The sequence below is a fragment of the Bos taurus genome, chromosome 28, assembly GCF_002263795.3.
Source record: "Bos taurus isolate L1 Dominette 01449 registration number 42190680 breed Hereford chromosome 28, ARS-UCD2.0, whole genome shotgun sequence".
Lineage (NCBI taxonomy): Eukaryota > Metazoa > Chordata > Mammalia > Artiodactyla > Bovidae > Bos > Bos taurus.
In genome coordinates, this window is record NC_037355.1 from 43,630,403 (window position 1) to 43,648,078 (window position 17,676).

The 17,676-nt window shown below is 43.5% G+C and overlaps 1 protein-coding gene across 3 annotated transcripts in view; it reads right to left on the minus strand.

Annotated features, from left to right (window-relative positions):
- Positions 1 to 290: 290 nt before the first annotated feature.
- ERCC6 (ERCC excision repair 6, chromatin remodeling factor) overlaps positions 291 to 17,676 on the minus strand; it is a 73,330-nt gene continuing 55,944 nt past the window's right edge. For 2 of the 3 annotated variants that reach the window (XM_024986668.2, XM_059882529.1), the window contains 11 exons: positions 15,913 to 16,029; positions 14,615 to 14,710; positions 10,372 to 10,587; positions 9,814 to 9,924; positions 9,206 to 9,325; positions 8,561 to 8,655; positions 8,066 to 8,211; positions 7,283 to 7,981; positions 5,203 to 5,407; positions 4,513 to 4,591; positions 291 to 3,402 (listed from right to left, as the gene is read on the minus strand). In XM_024986668.2, coding sequence (XP_024842436.1) covers positions 2,980 to 3,402; positions 4,513 to 4,591; positions 5,203 to 5,407; positions 7,283 to 7,981; positions 8,066 to 8,211; positions 8,561 to 8,655; positions 9,206 to 9,325; positions 9,814 to 9,924; positions 10,372 to 10,587; positions 14,615 to 14,710; positions 15,913 to 16,029 — 2,307 coding nt within the window. In that variant the 3' untranslated portion in view covers positions 291 to 2,979. The remainder of the gene's footprint in view (positions 3,403 to 4,512; positions 4,592 to 5,202; positions 5,408 to 7,282; positions 7,982 to 8,065; positions 8,212 to 8,560; positions 8,656 to 9,205; positions 9,326 to 9,813; positions 9,925 to 10,371; positions 10,588 to 14,614; positions 14,711 to 15,912; positions 16,030 to 17,676) is intronic. The other variant, NM_001191343.2, reaches the window with a different exon arrangement.

Here is a 17,676-nt window from a genome sequence, read left to right on the forward strand (position 1 = left end):
ACTCCCGAGACTGACGTGGGCTACTGTTTGCAGAGTGTGGAGGAACAGTCCTTTGATGGGGTGTGAACTGAAGGAGGTAGTTCCACAACATCCATTACATTTAAAAATCCACCTAATTTGAAGTCCAGCGATTCCATGAAGGTAGAATTACACTTAGAGAAATGAAAAGGTGTCTAGCATGTGTTAAATGAGAAGTTAGTTCTTAAATAATGAGGCTGATAATAATTGCATTTTTATAAATCACGTGTAAAACAAAACAAGCTGCTGTAACAAACAGACTCCAAAAGACAGTGGTTTAAACAAGTCAGGAGTTTATTTTGCTCTTAAGTAACAGGTGAAAAGGAAGCAGTTTGAGACTGGCAGGCCAGACTCCCCATCCTCAGCACACAACGCTGACCCTCTTGTGTCACTGCTTAAGCTCCCACAGGCATGTTGGCCAGCACGAGAGGGGAATGTTGAGTGAAGTGGATACACAATTCCTTATTTCAGGGCATAGTCTGGACATTCTCTTCACATCCCACTGCCTGTCACGTGGCCACATTTAACCATTCAGCAGAGTGTTAAGTAAGCAGCCTTGGTGTCCAGGTAAAAAGCAGGAGTCTTAGTAGGAAAGGAGAAGGGAAAAACGGACATTATTGCAGCAGCTGCTGCCACATGTATCTGCAAAGGCATGGAAAACAGCTTGCAAGAATACACACCAAATATAGTACTTATCTCCGGAGCAGGAGCAAGAGGAGTGGGAGGCAGAGTATTGCCTGAAATGTTTTAAACAGTGCTCGTGTTTTAACTAAGGAATTTTCCACATTTCACAAAGATTTTACAATCCTTTATTGTAGCTTAATACCAATACAACCATAGTTGTTAAAATTATGATACTTGGAGCATTTTCACCTACGTTATCTCCACCCAGAGGCATGATGACAAAGCTTACCAATGTCCACACTGAGACACAGGCAAGGCAGTGACCAGCCAGGGTCTCCGCTGCTGGTAGGGCTGAGACAGGCTGGGAGTGAAGACCATCGCCCTGTGACTGCATCATAACTTTTGCCAGCATTTTCTACTTGAAGAGAAGGCTACAAGTTCCCTTGCTCAGTAGGCTTTAGATTTCAGACAACAGAAGTATGATGCCCAAGCACTTCATACTAGTGAACAGCATCAGGACTTTAATCTGAGAACAAGAGGGATGCAATTTTCTCATAGGTTAAAGATAACAACAACAAAAAAGAACTTCCCAGAAACAAAATTCATGAGTTTTGACTCCCTTCTGAGCCAAGTAGTCAAGTCTAGGATGTACCGACCCGTTTAAAAGTCTATTATTTCCAGACAATGACGGCAGAATGAAGATGATAGGATCCTCTTCCTCTAATAATAAACCACTCTAAAAATTCAATGAAATGAACAAGCCAGAATCCAGAAAAAGAAGCAGAAAATCCTGCTGGGAATTATGACTCTGACTATGACATTTCCTGTCTAAAGGGAGGGAGGGAGTCCATGGAGCAAAGTCAACAAAATCTCAGAAAACAACTAAAACCCAAGTCTTCAGTCAAAGGCTTCACGTTGCCCAGTAGAGCCTCTCCTTGACTCTGAAACCCACAGCCCTCCTCCCTGAGTGGCGGAGAAGAGCACAAAAGAGAGCTGGGCCCCGCTGCTCACCTTCAGTATGAGCTAGACGGGAGGAAGGCAGACGCAATGCAGAGAAATCAGAAAGCGCGCCAACAGCAAGCCGGAGAAAACAGCTCTAAGGAAGAAACAAACTGGACCAGGACAGCTCTAGAGGACACAGGAAATCTGGTCAGTTTAGAAAACAAGACTTCAGGGCTGAGATGATAAAAGGAACAGTGAGAAGGAAAGAAAAACAAGGGTAAGAAAACAAACCAAGGATCGAAACGACAGCGTAACAGAACTCCAAACACACAGGCAACAGCCAGAAACAGCTGCAGATGAAAAGCAGACCTCTACAACAGTAGAGTCATGGTGAACGCAAAGGGGAAAGAGAGACGAAAAGGCCTAGACAGAAGGAGAGCAGCGAAGCCTGACAGAACGCTACCAGCGTCCTCGGAAAGGAAGACCACGAGTCACGGAAACAATGTTCGAGGTTCGCTCCCAGCACGCCAGCGGAGAGAGGGCTGGAGTGGCGGTCACCGTGTGGTGACGGCGGTCTCTCTGCGTGTGTCCGGAGTCACATTCCTGTGCACGGGCACGTGTTGGTGGTTTTATCTGTACTAACTTTTGGTTAACCTTGGGCTTTCTGTTTGTTTTTTTTTAAAGATAACACATTTCATTTTCCTAAAACCAAGAGTCAATGTAGGAGGAAAAAGGTGTCCTTTGCTTAAAATAAAGCAACTTTAAACTGAGAAAACTATAACCTTCTGCAAATACACACCTCATCATTTATTACCAAACTATTCCATGTTTTACAAATAAAAAACTTGCCAATTTAACAGTACCTTAATGGAAGATTGTTTAAAGGCAATCGAAAGGATTCAAAAGGTAACAAATTTGATCTCTTTTTTGAGTGGCCAATGATCAGTTTAAGCATCGGTATCGAGGTACCCAAACAATACTGTTAATAGCTACTGATGAACTGATTATCTGAACAGGTCTAACTGAATATAAGACATGTTTTTAGCACCAATAACAAGAATTCTTGCAGTTCTGGTCTATAAACTTCCAAGGAGTAGTAAGTAATGTGTTCCCTGATAGCATCTTCTGGGTAAAGGAACAAATGTGTTCCAAGGATTAATGGTTAGGTCCCTGATTTTGTAACATAATTTATTTGGGGGAAAAAAAAAGTCAACCCAGGTATTTTTAAAACAAGTTTTGGAGAAGAATTTCTTCTTCTCTAAAGTTTTGTTTATGAGGTAGCTATCATTCAAAGTAAACGTCAAATACAGCCAGCTTCCACTGACAAACATGATGATTAAATAATTAACGTTTTCACCGGAAAAAGTCAATTAGAAGTCCAGAAAGTAATGCTGCTCAGCAGTATTCTGGCTTGAGTTTCCAAATGCCTTCGCCAGCAGAAGTTCTATGAAAAGTGCACAGACTTCTCAAGAGTTCTCTAAAGACACAAGACTGTGATGCTGATAACTTGGACTCGAACTCCTGCAGAATCTCCCGGGTGCTGGCCTGGCCATCGGCTTGGGCCTGAAAGGCAATGAAGTTTCTCATTTCCACCAGCAGGTCATCGTGTTCTGTGCTGCAGGGCAGCGGAGCAGCGGCTTCTGGGAGGCGCCCACTTTCACTTTCTAATCGCTCTGGCAAAATCAGGTGGTTTCTAGCTCTCATTTTCGCCAACAGTGAGGACGAAGTGAGAGCTCCGGATGAAGACTCTGTGTCTTCAGCTTTTCCACTAAAATGCTCCGAAACATGATCTTTTCCCTCCTTCTTCACAGTGCTGTCCTGGAGAAAGAAGACCAGTGCATGGATATATTTAGTCTCCTGTTTATGCTCCCACTTATTTCTCCAAAGGCTCTGAGGGGCCATAAGATAACACACATGCCCAGGGTGCTGCGGCTGATGGGGGAAGAACGAGACTCCGTCTGACGTAAAGGGAAAGGAGGAGAATTAAGTGTCTAAATTCACCTGCTCTTAGAGAACACTTCCTAAAAAAACCCCAAACTACACTATTTATTTCATCACTATCTTGAGTGATGAGCACAGAGGGAGGGCCAGGATTCCAGAGAAGACGTCCAGGAAAACCGTCTCCAGGAGGTACGGGCTCTGCGGGCTTTTCCTGTTCTTCCTCCTAAAGTTTCCCTGATCTGGGCACCATGGGATAAGAAACAGTATCAGAGCTGTACTTCTTTTCCTTCACTTTTAGATCTTTTACTCCTGTATACCTCATGTGAGTTTCCTCAGAACAGCAACAGAAATCTAGCTTTTCTTCGTATTCCTACTGCTAAAAGAACGTAACGTGGGAAGTCAAAAAAAGCTTCTCTACTTCTAGACGTGTTCAAATTAATCTAAAAGTAGGAATCTCAACCTCGGAGTTTTCAAATTTCATAAATCACACAACCCTTAAACAGAAAAAAAAAAAAAAAATCAAACAATACGAACATGGCCTATTATTTACTCTGAGAGAAGCACTCCAGGCCTTTAGGGGTTGCAGGACAGGGAGAGACGGATGTGATGCTCAGCTTGTAAATTACAAACAACACTCAGGTGATTTTCTAGATCTTTATTCTAGACAGCAGTGGTCCCTCGAGCTTGCACGTCACCTCCGAGTGGGGCAGGCAGTATGGGCAGCAACACCTGTCACCTACCCTGTGTGAACTTCTGGAGGACAAAACAGAGATTCTGCTACGGATCTTGGGTCAAAGGCTTTGTCTTTTCTAGGAAGTTAGCTGGCCCTTTTAAATTCACACAAAAGTGCTTCATAAATGCATGAAAGTGCATGAAATACAAATAGTAGATGTCATTATGCACCTTACATGTGGAATTGAGTGAGATTTCCATGGCAGTTCAATCAAGTAAATCTTGTGAGTGAACGCAGAAAGGCTATCAGATTACCTGGCATTTCTCCTTTGGAGATGTTGAAGAGGGACGCTGCACGGAGAAACTGGAGTTCCTCTTCTGACCGAACCTGCTCCTAAGGAAACAGAGAGTCATAGTTGATAAAATGTTACTTTGTGAGTTAGAGATGAGAATGCCCTTCCACACCTGAACTCTTCTTGGAGGAATTTTCTTCTGTGTGGTTATTCTCTCATAGCTGCGATGTGTCTGCTCTACCCACCTAGATTCCTACACTCTACTTTTCCGGGAAATTACTACTGCATCCCCAGGTAAGAACCACTCAATACCCTTGCTCAAGTCACAGTGGAAAACACCCTCCAATTCCAGGTAGGGAAACTCCTACAAGAGCAGAGTAATTACTGATTGCTGAAACACAGCTAATCACCTTACTAAAGTTTAATTGCTATTCTACACCTCTATTTTATAACATCACCTCTTAAATCACCTCAAAAGAGGTTTCTCCTTTCCCCAGAAAATTAGCTCTGGAAAGGAAGGAATGAACGCAAAGAAGGTAAGACAGCAGGTGTATTTCTCTTAAGTTATGCACATCTGGCTGGGCCGATCCCTCCCTGAGGGACTTTCTCCTCCTTCAGGTAAATGGCAGGAGTGTCTCCACCTGTCCCAATTTTATTCCCAGCCCAACCAGTCTGGTCTCCTCACAAGCATGTCAGGGCGGCGACCTCTTACTTTTTTCCTGCTGGTGCACCGGCAAGCACTCTGTGGCCAGTCCACGTGGGGACACCAGACGCTGCTCCCAGACACTGCTGCCGAGACAGCCTCAGAGCTCTGAGGGCATCCTGAGCCACGCGGTTGGCCTCCGCCTCCACCAGGACATGGTCTGGACTGGCTCCGTCCATGATGGCGTCGTGCTTCATGACGCTGTGCACGCCCGCTGGCAAGAGCAAAGCGCGCCGTGAGCGTGCATTCTCAGCTCACACACGGCCACGCGCGCTCCTCCGTCCAGGCTAGTGTGTTGTGTGTGGAGAAAAAGCCAGGAACATTTTTGGCTGCTACTCACCCACGACCACCAGGACCCACAAACTGTGACAAACGTTGCGGATCTTCACCTGCATCTCTACCCAATGAGGGATGGACTGTCAACTATCACTGCGTTGTATCATCAAAGCATAATGCTTTAATCACCACACTTCCACAAGCTCTTCCCTGCTATCTGGAAAATTTTTAAACCTTCTACTAATCTATCCTTTATTGAAGGGGGAAAATATAAAAGTATAAACAAAAATTACACAATTTCTAAACAGTAACGATCACAGAAACACTACACACCAGAAGAATTCAATAGTCATAACACCAGAAGAATTCAATAGTCATAGGTGGAAAATTCATAGATCTAAATATTTACATTAATAAAAACGAAAGAACAAAAATAAGTGGACTGAATTCCAAGCCAGTTTTATAAAAATTAGGACCAAAAACATTAAAACAACAACAAAAGAAAAAGGAAGAAAGTACTGAAGATAAAACCAAAAATTACGGAGGCAGAGAACCACCATGGATGTAATTAATTAATCAAACTGGTTTATTGAAAAAAAATCAAGAAACAATCTACTGGTTTAACCTGATCAAGGAACAAGGAGAGAAACAGATAAAAATTGGAAATGACAAGAGGGAAATTATCTTGAAATAGTCAATTAAAAAAAATTATTACAAGAGTATTTTCTACGCCTCCATGCAAATAAACTTGAAAATTAAATGACACATAATTTCTTAAGCAAGCAGATCAGGAACTGTAGGAAAAAACAGAGAAAGTTACCAGTGAACTACCTTACAAGAAAGCAGCAAGCCCAGAGGCTTTCCTTCTGAGACACTGTATGTAAGCCTGCTTTCCTGAACAGAGACCCATTCGGAGACCTTTGGTAACTCAAGACCACCACCCTGGGAACACAATGACCTGTGAGATCTGAGCAAGGCAGTCCCAGGGATGATTCAGCTGTGCAGGCTGGCCTGTCCTACAGGGTCCTGAGCAATTGTTAAATCTGCTTTCCTAATTTTTCTCCCTTGATATTAGGTATCAGCTTTCCTCCTTCCAGAATGCCTGCCTCTGGCCACGCCCCTTCCTCTCCCCATGACCTGTCACTTGACCCTCCTGTGGCTGGAAAATCAGACATATAGAGATATATCCGATATAATCAGATACATGCAGAGAAATGTTCTATGAATGTTCAGGTGGTGCAAAGCTGTCTCAAGCACTGCACCCCTCCTGCGTGTGGTCAGAAGTCAGGTCCCACTACTCACCCAAGATTCAAATTCTCCTAGGAAAGAGAGGTGAAAATGATTTTTTTAAATGTCAGCACAGGGCTCCCCTGGTGGCTCAGTGGTAGAGAGTCTGCCTGCTAACCAAGAGACACACATTCGATCCCTGATCCGGGAATATCCCACATGCCTTGGAGCAACAAAGCCGGTACGCCGTAACTACTGAACCTGTGCTCCGCAGCCCTCGAGCAGCAGCTACAGAAGCCCGTGCGCCTAGAGCCGGTGCTCCTCAACAAGAGAGGCCGCTGCAGTGAGCAGCCTGCACGCCACAACGAGAGAAGCCCGCACAGCAAGGAAGGCCCAGCACAGCCAAACATGGATGAGCATGCATAATTATTTCCGAAGTGTCGGAACACTTCAAATCTGACTTCTGGAAGGAAAAACCCTTCCAGTTGAGTGCGCATTCCGCTCTGGCAGGGATGCCTGCCCCACAGAAGCAGCGCCTCGGCTCTCTTCCTAGCACACCCGTGGCAAGTTCGGCAAGAGGAAGTACCTGACTTTCTGAAAAGCTTCTCCAGGACGTAGTCGTCGTGGCTGCGCTCCTTGGCCTCGCTCTCAGCCGCAGGGTCTCGCCTCCGGTACTGCCTCTTCTTCACCAGGTGTGGAATTCGAGTTCCCTCAAACTTGGCGTCTCTGCGGTGCTTAGAGCTCTTCGGCTTCTGATTCGGCCTCAGGTGTTTCTCCATGGGCTCTTCTGCCACGTGATGTTTCATTTTCGACTTGTGCTTATAAAAATTATTTTCTGTTTGCTCATTCTCCCAAAGAGCTTCTCTCTGAACCTGGCAGCTTTCTCTTTTATCAGAAAGACTCTCCTTTTCACTGACGCTTTCCTCACCAGACACCCCGCACGTTCTGCTGACTCTTGGGGAATCTGAACTGTTCCCATTTCCATGGATCACTGAGGACTCCCGTGGTCTGGAGACTGCGTCTGCCTCTTCTCCAAGCCTCTCACTGCTGGTCAGACTATGAGGTGTCTGAACGGCATCATTCAGAGGAATGCCTTGGTCAGAAGTTACTGCATTCACTTCACTGACCGATGCTGCACATACCTCTTCAGATGACATGGCAGCACTTGCAGACGTCTTACAATCAGGGAACTGTCTGTCCACTGGGACACTCTGGTCTGTTCCACAGGCCTGTTGAAGTCTTCTTTTTAAATGGCGTTTGGGTGTCTGAACATCTGAACCAGTTCCTATGAAAGAGAAAAACAAGCTAATGTCATACTGCATAATCCTTACTATTTCATTACTTTAAGTTAAATTATTTCATGGAATACCTGCAAAAATAGCACTTGTTTCAGTGCTCTGGGATGTATCAGGACTGCTCAGAGTGAACAGCTCATAAAGATCATTGGACTTGAAAAATCGTCTTTGCTTTGGATCTTTCAGCACTCTATTTGTCAAAAACTGCTTGAAGATTTGTCTAAAAAGATAAAAATTAAGCTGGTATGAAACAATGTTCGGCTGCACCTCAGGATTCTAAACTTACAGCAACTGTTTATTAATACGGTTAAAAACAGACTCAGAGACATTAAAAAAAAAAAGCATACACAATAAGCCATCTAAGCTTATTTTAATGAGAAAGAAAAAAAACAAGAAATTATTAAAAAAAAAACATACATCTCTCAGGTTGCAGCAACTACTTCAAGATTTCTTGAAGTAATACTTCTTAAAAATCCCCTGCTCCAAACCCTGGCAGCATGTCTCTCCCGCTCACACAACCACAGCCTGGAAAGCAGCTGTGGTCAAGGGGTGCAGCTGTGTGCACTGACCGGTGGTAGATCTTTTCTTCAATGGTGCCTGCGGTTAGAAGCCTGTACACCGTCACTTGCTTCTTCTGGCCAATCCTCCACGCTCGCTCCCGGGCCTACAGCAGAGAAAACCACCAAACAAAGAAAGGGAAGTCGCTCAGTCGTGTCCGACTCTTCGCGACCCCATGGACTGTAGCTTAACAGGCTCCTCTGCCCATGGGATTTTTCAGGCAAGAATACTGGAGTGGGCTGCCATTCCCTTCTCCAGGACACAGCAGAGAAATGTAACTCAACAAGGGCCCTTCTCAGCAACAAGCACTGACTCAGAGCCCATCACTTCCTTCCACTCCCCAAATTAGAACTTTGGCTAATGAGGCTAAATACACCCAAGGCCTGCTAAGGAACACAAACAGGCAGGCGACAAAACAGACCAAGCCAGCTCTGCCTGAGACACAGTGGTGTCAGTTCCCTCCCACGTCCTTTCTTCACACAGGTCTCGTGCGGATGCTGCGGACACACTGAGAAGACCCTCCCTCCAAGCAGAAGACAAGACATAGCCAGGACGTGAGCTCTAAGCTGAGGCTAACGTGGCGTGGAGGGCTGCTCCTGAGGGTAAGCCATCAGACAGCATGTCACCAACACACTCCTTTCAGAAAATAAACAGACCTGCGTGTCTGTGCTTGGGTTCCAGTCGGGGTCATAGATGATGACGCGGTTTGCCCCCGTCAGGTTGACTCCTAGGCCACCCACCCGAGTGGTCAGAAGAAACACAAATATGGATGTGTCCTGGAGGTGAGACATATGACACTCAGTACACACACAGTCAGCCACAGCTGTTCACCTCGGCCCCACACGCTCTACACACGGAAGCCTGGCTGCAGGGCAAGCGAGGGGCCGTGCCGTAGAGACCTTTGGGAGGGGGCTGAACACCCTGGAGAAGCAGGAAGGGATGAACAATGTGCACCCCTCCCCAGGCCTGAGAGCCTGGCTGCAGGGCAAGCGAGGGGCCATGCCGTAGAGACCTGTGGTCAGTCAAGATGGCAACTCACAGCCTCTGCTTTTCACAGCAATTACATTATCAATGTCTGAAAACTGGATTTTTAAAAAGGAATACACATTCTTTGTTTAAACACATACACACATCCCAGTAACCCAGAAACGCATCTAGTCAACAGCTGCCCAATCCCAGACGTAGGCACCGCGGGCGCAGACCCCTGCTTCCGTCCCCTCCGCACAGCGCCACCACGGACTTCACGGCTCTGCTCACGTGTTACCTCATTGTATCTTGTAATCAGTGGCTGTCTGGAAGCTATCGCCGTGGTGCCATCCATCTTGAGATAAGAATACTTTTGGGCTCTGAGGAATACTTCAAGGATGTCCAGCATCTGTTTGGGAAAAGTGGTGGAGGATGTAAGAGTTTAAAAATCAAAGGTACGCCTCCATGAGTATGCGACACTCATGCAAACAGCACCACACCTTCCCCAACAGGCTTAAATTAAAAGGGGTGGATAAAGAAAACTACTACAACGGTATTTTTGGTATTTCCATACTTTTCTTACAAATTTTGTAAAAAGCAGGACATCGGAGTTCAGACAAAACTCAACCACACCCCAAAATCACATGGTATTAAGTCTCTTTTTAAAAAAGCCAACGTCTGGGCACCAACTCTAGAGAAAGACCCATCTCCTGAAGAGCTTTGCAGCTTCCACTTCAGTATCAGTGGGTGGATGTGCCTTTGGAACCATTTTAAACCATATCCCATTTTTTTTTTTATTATTGATCATAAGTCATAAAGAACCAACTCGCTTCTTGTACGAGGCTTGTACACGCACCTGTCTGGACTGAGAAAACAGCAACACTCGTTGGCCCTGCTTGTGCCATATTTTCAGCAAGGACTCAACAACTATCATTTTCCCAGAACGTTTCCAGTATCCAAACTGATCTTCTCCTAGTTCCTCGTCTGGAATGCCTTTAAGATTCTTGGGGCCTCCGGAAAAGAGATCAGGGTGGTTGCAGATTTTTCTTAGGGCTACGAGTCCAGAGAAAATCTATGGTACAAAAGAATTATGTCCACTCAGATCACCCCATGGAAAATAATACTCACTTGAGAAGGAAAGGAAGGAGGCTGTTCAATACATAACACAGATTAAGAAGTAATGTTTCATCAGCTTTTTAGTTTTCTCCCCAATCACAGCATATTAGGAATGGGAAGAACCTTTACACATCTTTTCCTGACAAAGTTCTCTAAAAACAAAAAGTCCTGTTGGACCAAACATATCTACTGGGGTCATATTCAATTGCTGATGATTCTCCCTCTAAAAAAAAAAAGGTATGCGTATATATTCACAGTATATAAAAAATTGGTTCATATTTTAAACATAAATAAGAAATATCATACCCATTCTCAACAGAAATCTGGGCTTCCCTGGTGGCTCAGATAGTAAAGAATCTGCCTGCAATGCAGGAGACCTGGGTTCAATCCCTGGGCTATAGCAAGATTCCCTGGAGAAGGGAACAGTAACTCACTCCAGTATTCTTGCCTGGAGAATTTCATGGACAGAGGAGCCTGGCAGATTCCAGTCCATGGTGTCTCAAGGAGCTGGATATGACTGAGAGGTTCCAAATATGAAAAGGAGTACATCAAGGCTGTATATTGTCACCTTGTTTATTTAACTTATATACAGAGTACATCATGAGAAACACTGGGCTGGTTGAAGCACAAGCTGGAATCAAGACTGCTGGGAGAAATATCAAAAACCTCAGATATGCAGATGACACCACCCTTATGGCAGAAAGTGAAGAACTGAAGAGCCTCTCGATGAAAGTGAAAGAGGAGAGTGAAATTGGCTTAAAGCTTAACATTCAGAAAACTAAGACCATGGCATCTGGTCCCATCACTTCATGGGAAATAGATGAGGCAACAGTGGACAAAGTGTCAGACTCTTATTTTTGGGGCTCCAAAATCACTGCAGATGGTGACTGTAGCCATGAAGTTAAAAGACGCTTACTCCTTGGAAGGAAAAGTATGACCAACCTAGACAGCATATTCAAAAGCAGAGACATTACTTTGCCAACAAAGGTCCGTCTAGTCAAGGCTATGATTTTTCTAATGGTCATGTATGGATGTGAGAGTTGGACTATAAAGAAAGCTGAGCACTGAAGAATTGACACTTTTGAACTGTGGTGTTGGAGAAGACTCTTGAGAGTCCTTGGACTGCAAGGAGATCCAACCAGTCCATCCTAAAGGAGATCAGTCCTGGGTGTTCATTGGAAGGACTGATGTTGAAGCTGAAACTCCAATACTTTGGCCATCTGATGCAAAGAGCTGACTCATGTGAAAAGTCCCTGATGCTGGGAAAGATTGAAGGCAGGAGGAGAAGGGGACGACAGAGGATGAGGTGGTTGGATGGCATCACCTACTCGATGGACGTGAGTTTGGGTAGACTCCAGAAGTTGGTGATGGACAGGGAGGCCTGGTGTGCTGCGGTCCATGGGGTCACAGAGAGTCGGACATGACTGCGCGACTGAACTGAACTGAGTGACTAAAATTTAGGGAAATCTTCCATGTAATTTAGCAAATGCATTTAAGTATTACACTCCTAAGAACCTCACTATAAGTTCTATAGTTTACTATGTGAGTCAGAGGTTGAAGTCTATCAGAAAACATGCCACAGAAAATACACAGATGGAAACAATGTGTGGGATGGCCCACAAGAGGGCTTCGGAGCCCCAGAGTGAGAGCGCCCACCTGGCCACCCGCAAGCAAGCAGGCACCTTCTACAGCTTTCAGCCCACGACTCAGGTCACACTCACAGTATAAAAGTTCAAATGAAAACAATAAACCACAAATTGAGCAATAATCAAAGAGTATGGTTATTCTAACTAGTAAACAGTTCAATAAATAACACATGATGTGAACAAAGCAGAAACACCGTCAGCACTGATCTTTCTTCCTTGGGATCTCTGCTGTCCAACACAGCAGGCACGAGCCACATGTGGCCACTGAGCACATGAAGTGTGGCAAGTTCAAACTAAGATATGCTAGCAATGTAAAATACCCGATTCTGAAGACTCAGTACAAAAAGAAGAGTAAAGTATCTCAGGAATTTAAACTTTGATCACGTACTAAAATGAGATTTTAGATTTGTCAGGTTAAATAAAACACATTATTAAAGCTGACTGCACATGTTTGCTTCTCACTTTTTTAATGTGACCATTAGAAAATTTAAAATCACACACATGGCTTGCATTCTCTCTCCACTGGACAGTGCTGATCCTACCCACCTAAGGCTTCACAACTCGGAGGCACGTGAAGGTAAGTCAGGGGAGATACAGGAGAGAGGAATAATGTGAATGGCTTAACACCCCCTACAGATGCCAATGATAGATGAAATAAACTGTTAAGAGATGGTTAAAGAAAAAAATGACTTGATCTGGAAAAAAAAAAACATGTAGATGTTATGGGATAAAGAAAAAAATGACTTGATCTGGAAAAAAAAAAACATGTAGATATTATGGGATAAAGAAAAAAATGACTTGATCTGGAAAAAAAAAACATGTAGATGTTATGGGATAAAGAAGAAAATGACTTGATCTGGAAAAAAACCATGTAGATATTATGGGATAAAGAAAAAAATGACTTGATCTGGAAAAAAAAAACATGTAGATATTATGGGATAAAGAAGAAAATGACTTGATCTGGAAAAAAACATGTAGATATTATGGGATAAAGAAAAAAATGACTTGATCTGGAAAAAAACCATGTAGATATTATGGGATAAAGAAAAAAATGACTTGATCTGGAAAAAAAAAACATGTAGATGTTATGGGATAAAGAAGAAAATGACTTGATCTGGAAAAAAACCATGTAGATATTATGGGATAAAGAAAAAAATGACTTGATCTGGAAAAAAAAAACATGTAGATATTATGGGATAAAGAAGAAAATGACTTGATCTGGAAAAAACCATGTAGATATTATGGGATAAAGAAAAAAATGACTTGATCTGGAAAAAAACCATGTAGATATTATGGGATAAAGAAAAAAATGACTTGATCTGGAAAAAAAAAACATGTAGATATTATGGGATAAAGAAGAAAATGACTTGATCTGGAAAAAACCATGTAGATATTATGGGATAAAGAAAAAAATGACTTGATCTGGAAAAAAACCATGTAGATATTATGGGATAAAGAAAAAAATGACTTGATCTGGAAAAAAACCATGTAGATATTATGGGATAAAGAAAAAAATGACTTGATCTGGAAAAAAAAAACATGTAGATGTTATGGGATAAAGAAAAAAATGACTTGATCTGGAAAAACCATGTAGATATTATGGGATAAAGAAAAAAATGACTTGATCTGGAAAAACCATGTAGATGTTATGGGACCCAAGCAGTCTTGCCACCCATATTCACATCCATCGCCTCCATGTCGGGGCGGGACAGTGCATTTCAGAGCGTCCTCTGCTCCTCAGCTGTGCCTCCAACGAGGACGAACCAAAGACTAAGGAATTTTACATGTCAAATAAATAAATAAAATACAGTTCACACTTTAAGATACTGAAGCACAAAGAAGCTGAAGAGTTTACATGGAGCTTCTGACTAAAGCTGATGGTAAAATTACTATGTAGGCTTAATAAAGAGACATTTACCCACATATATTGCTGAGTATGGCCAATAACTAAAACGCTATTACTTATACAAAAATGCATAATAATAATTCTTCCTCCGTGCACCCAGCAGCCCCGGGCTGCTCCCGACATTCTTCATAGGACCAGCAATCGCTGTAGGAGCCCCCGTTACAGACCCCGTGGTCTAGTGCATTTTCCCACTAGACCACACAGTACCGGGTTCAAATGTAACAGTGCTGCAGTACAGATAAAAAGGCAGCTTCTCAAACTGTGTGTATCTGACTTCTGGAAGGGCTTCACAGAAGTAAAGGTTCACACACGAATGCTTTCAAGACGGCAACAACAGTGAATCTCTGAGTAGTACTAGTCTCCTTTCCTCCCCCGTGTCCCTTGGTCCACAGTTCTTTCTCTCCAGCTTCTATTAATACTATTTGGCTGACCTGCATCTCTCCATTGAGAATCCTGTAAACTTCTTTGGAATCAATGAAATTTTGGTAGACTTTATGTTGTTCATCTGTAAGACGGCAAAATAAGACCTAGGGGGAGAATTTAAAAAAAGACTTAAAAAAATTTAACAGTACAAAATAACTAAAATAACAAAATAAACTAATCAAACCAAGCATGATGTATATAATTTTTACAATGTGCTCTTAATAAGAACAAAACAAAACAAAAATACATCTTAGAGCTGAACAACGAACAGGCCCCTCCTTCATAGCCCCTCCATTTCCGTCATCTTTCCACCTGTGATCCCCAGGCCCCATGGTCCCCACCCCACTGTCTCTGAGTCTCTGAAGCCTGGCTTCCTGCTCCCAAGGAAGCTTAGGACCAGGTCCACAGCCCTTCCCCCATGCCAGCCTCCAAGGGCTCAGACCCTCTCAGCTCGCAAGCCGCTCACCCAGACTCCGCTTCAGCAAGCCCGACCAGGCTCCAAAACGTTGCTTGGCGCCCTTTTTCCTTCGTTCTAAGCCACACACAAGATTACCAGACTGGTCTCTTGACACCACCACCTACCCTTCCGGCCAACTGCCCCTACTACTCCACGCCACTGCCTGTCTCAACCTCTGATTCATGTTGATGATTGGCAAAAACCATCATAATATTGTAAAGTAATCATCCTCCAATTAAAATAAATAAAAGAATTTTTTTAATCCAACAAAAACAATAAAAATAGAAACTGAACTATCATGCCTGATTTCCTAATCATCAGTCTCAAAAATAATCTATCAATACCTCTTCATCTGCCACATGTGGTTATTTTCCTTTATTTTCAGACCAACAGGTCCCTACGTGAGGTCCAGGACAATCCTTCCATCTTTGCTGCTGCTGCTGCTGCTGAGTCGCTTCAGTCGTGTCCGACTCTGTGCGACCCCATAGACGGCAGCCCACCTGGCTCCCCCGTCCCTGGGATTCTCCAGGCAAGAACCCTTCTATCTTTGCACTAGATCCAAAAACCTACTCATCCTCATCAGGTCAGTGCTCCATGCCTTAGACGCTCCAAAGTCCAAGGGGAAAAACTCCCTGAAAGAATGTGCACAGTGGCCACCTCTTCTTGCCTTCCAGTCCCTCCTGAGCCCAGAAGGTTCGCCCGTCACAGGCAGGGGCTACAGCAGGCCCACCTGCCCTGCAGCACCAGCAACCACACCCGTTAGCCTCACCAATTCTACTGCGAAAAGCAGAAAGAATGACAGGCACATCGTGCTTTAGTAATGTTTTGATAATACCTGGTTTTACAGACCTGTTCGTTTTTATCTGGCAAAGAAAGGCTCATTTTGACATCCGACTTCATTCTCCGCAGTAGGTATGGATTTATGGTATCTCGTAAGACACACGCACACTTATAAGCAGTTTTAACCTTTAGTAAGAGAAAAGGGAAAACAATTACTCTGTCTAAGGAATGCATTTGCTCTTACCTCACAACTGATTCCAAAGTTTAAATTCTTTTTAAAAAAAGGATGATCAATGGTTGTACAAAACTATTGGAAAATGGTTTGGAAAAATTTAAGTTCCATACACTCCAGGATACAATAGCTTTCGTAAGATGATCAGTAAAAACAAATAAACAAAAAAAACTTCTCATTAACCAAAAATGTACAAAAGAGCAACCAGGTAATTTTGTGCCCTCTTCCACCTCTATTTAATTACTGTTATATACTTAAACCCTAAAGTAGAGATTTATTCAGTGCTTGACCCCACCCCCCCGCAGGGAAAAAACTGCTTTCAAACAAATCTCAGTTTATAATCTTATATTCTCCAATGGCCACAAAGGGGCTGCTACTTCACAAAACTGAAGATCAAACGCTAACTCTAGGGAAACGCCGCAGCAAGGGAAACAGCAGATAATAAGCAGAGATTACTGCCCACAGGAGATTCAGAGCGTAAATTCAAGGAAAGCCCTATGATCCCAGAAATGAAAGGTCACTCACTGCAGCCTAAAATGCAGCAGATGGCTCTGTAATGGATCTTGGCCACAGGAGATGGGCATTAACCGCCCAGAGAAAAACAAAGACCCACAGCACAGGAAACCACACCCCTGCCATTTACTTAAAGGCAAACAAAGACTTCAATAAATTATTGATACTTAAAAAAATCTACATAGGCTTAACAATCTACTATATACTAGTTAATGGAACAAGAAAATCTCCAACCAAAGCTTAAACAAGTTACCAGCAAAATGAATAATAAAAAGAGCTTGACCATAATATATTAATACAGAAAAATTCATGTTAAAAAATTAACATGGTAGAAAACACTTCAAAACATCCTAAGAACACCTCACTCAAGTGTGTATGTGTGCTAAATCGATTCAGTCATGTCCAACTCTTAGAACTGCTATGGATTGTAGCCCGCAGGCTCCTCTGTCCATGGGATTCTCTAGGCAAGAATACTGGAGTGGATTACCATACCCTCCTCCAGAAGATCTTCCCGACCCAGGGACCGAACCCGTTTCTCTTATGTCTCCTGCACTGGTAGGTGAGTTGCTTACCGTCTGAGCTACCCAAGAATGGCAACTATGGCATTACTGACTCGATGGACATGAGTTTGAGCAAGCTCCAGGAGTTGGTGATGGACAGAAAGCCTGGCGTGTTGCAGTCCATGGGGTCACAAAGAGTCGGACATGACTGACTGAACTGAACTGATGATCTTAAACAAAAAGGAGCAAATAATAGCAACACCCTTGCTCCCAAGGACTTTACAATCTAAAAAAGGAAAAAAGACAAGTGCACAGACTTCTGAAACAAAGACTTCAAGGAAGAAACGAGACTATTTACATCATCCCCAAGTGTCCCCCCATGACTTATCAACTATACAGAAGAAGAGGTAACTGCAAAGCGTTTAGAAACGTGGCACGCTCATCACCCTACCCAAGTAATCAGACCACCACCAACGAAGGGATAAACCCACAGCACGTGCCTCCAGATAGGAATGGAACGCTAAGAAACGTCATTTCTGGGATATTCTTGCCAATAATGTGTAACCTGATTCCAATCATGAAGAACGG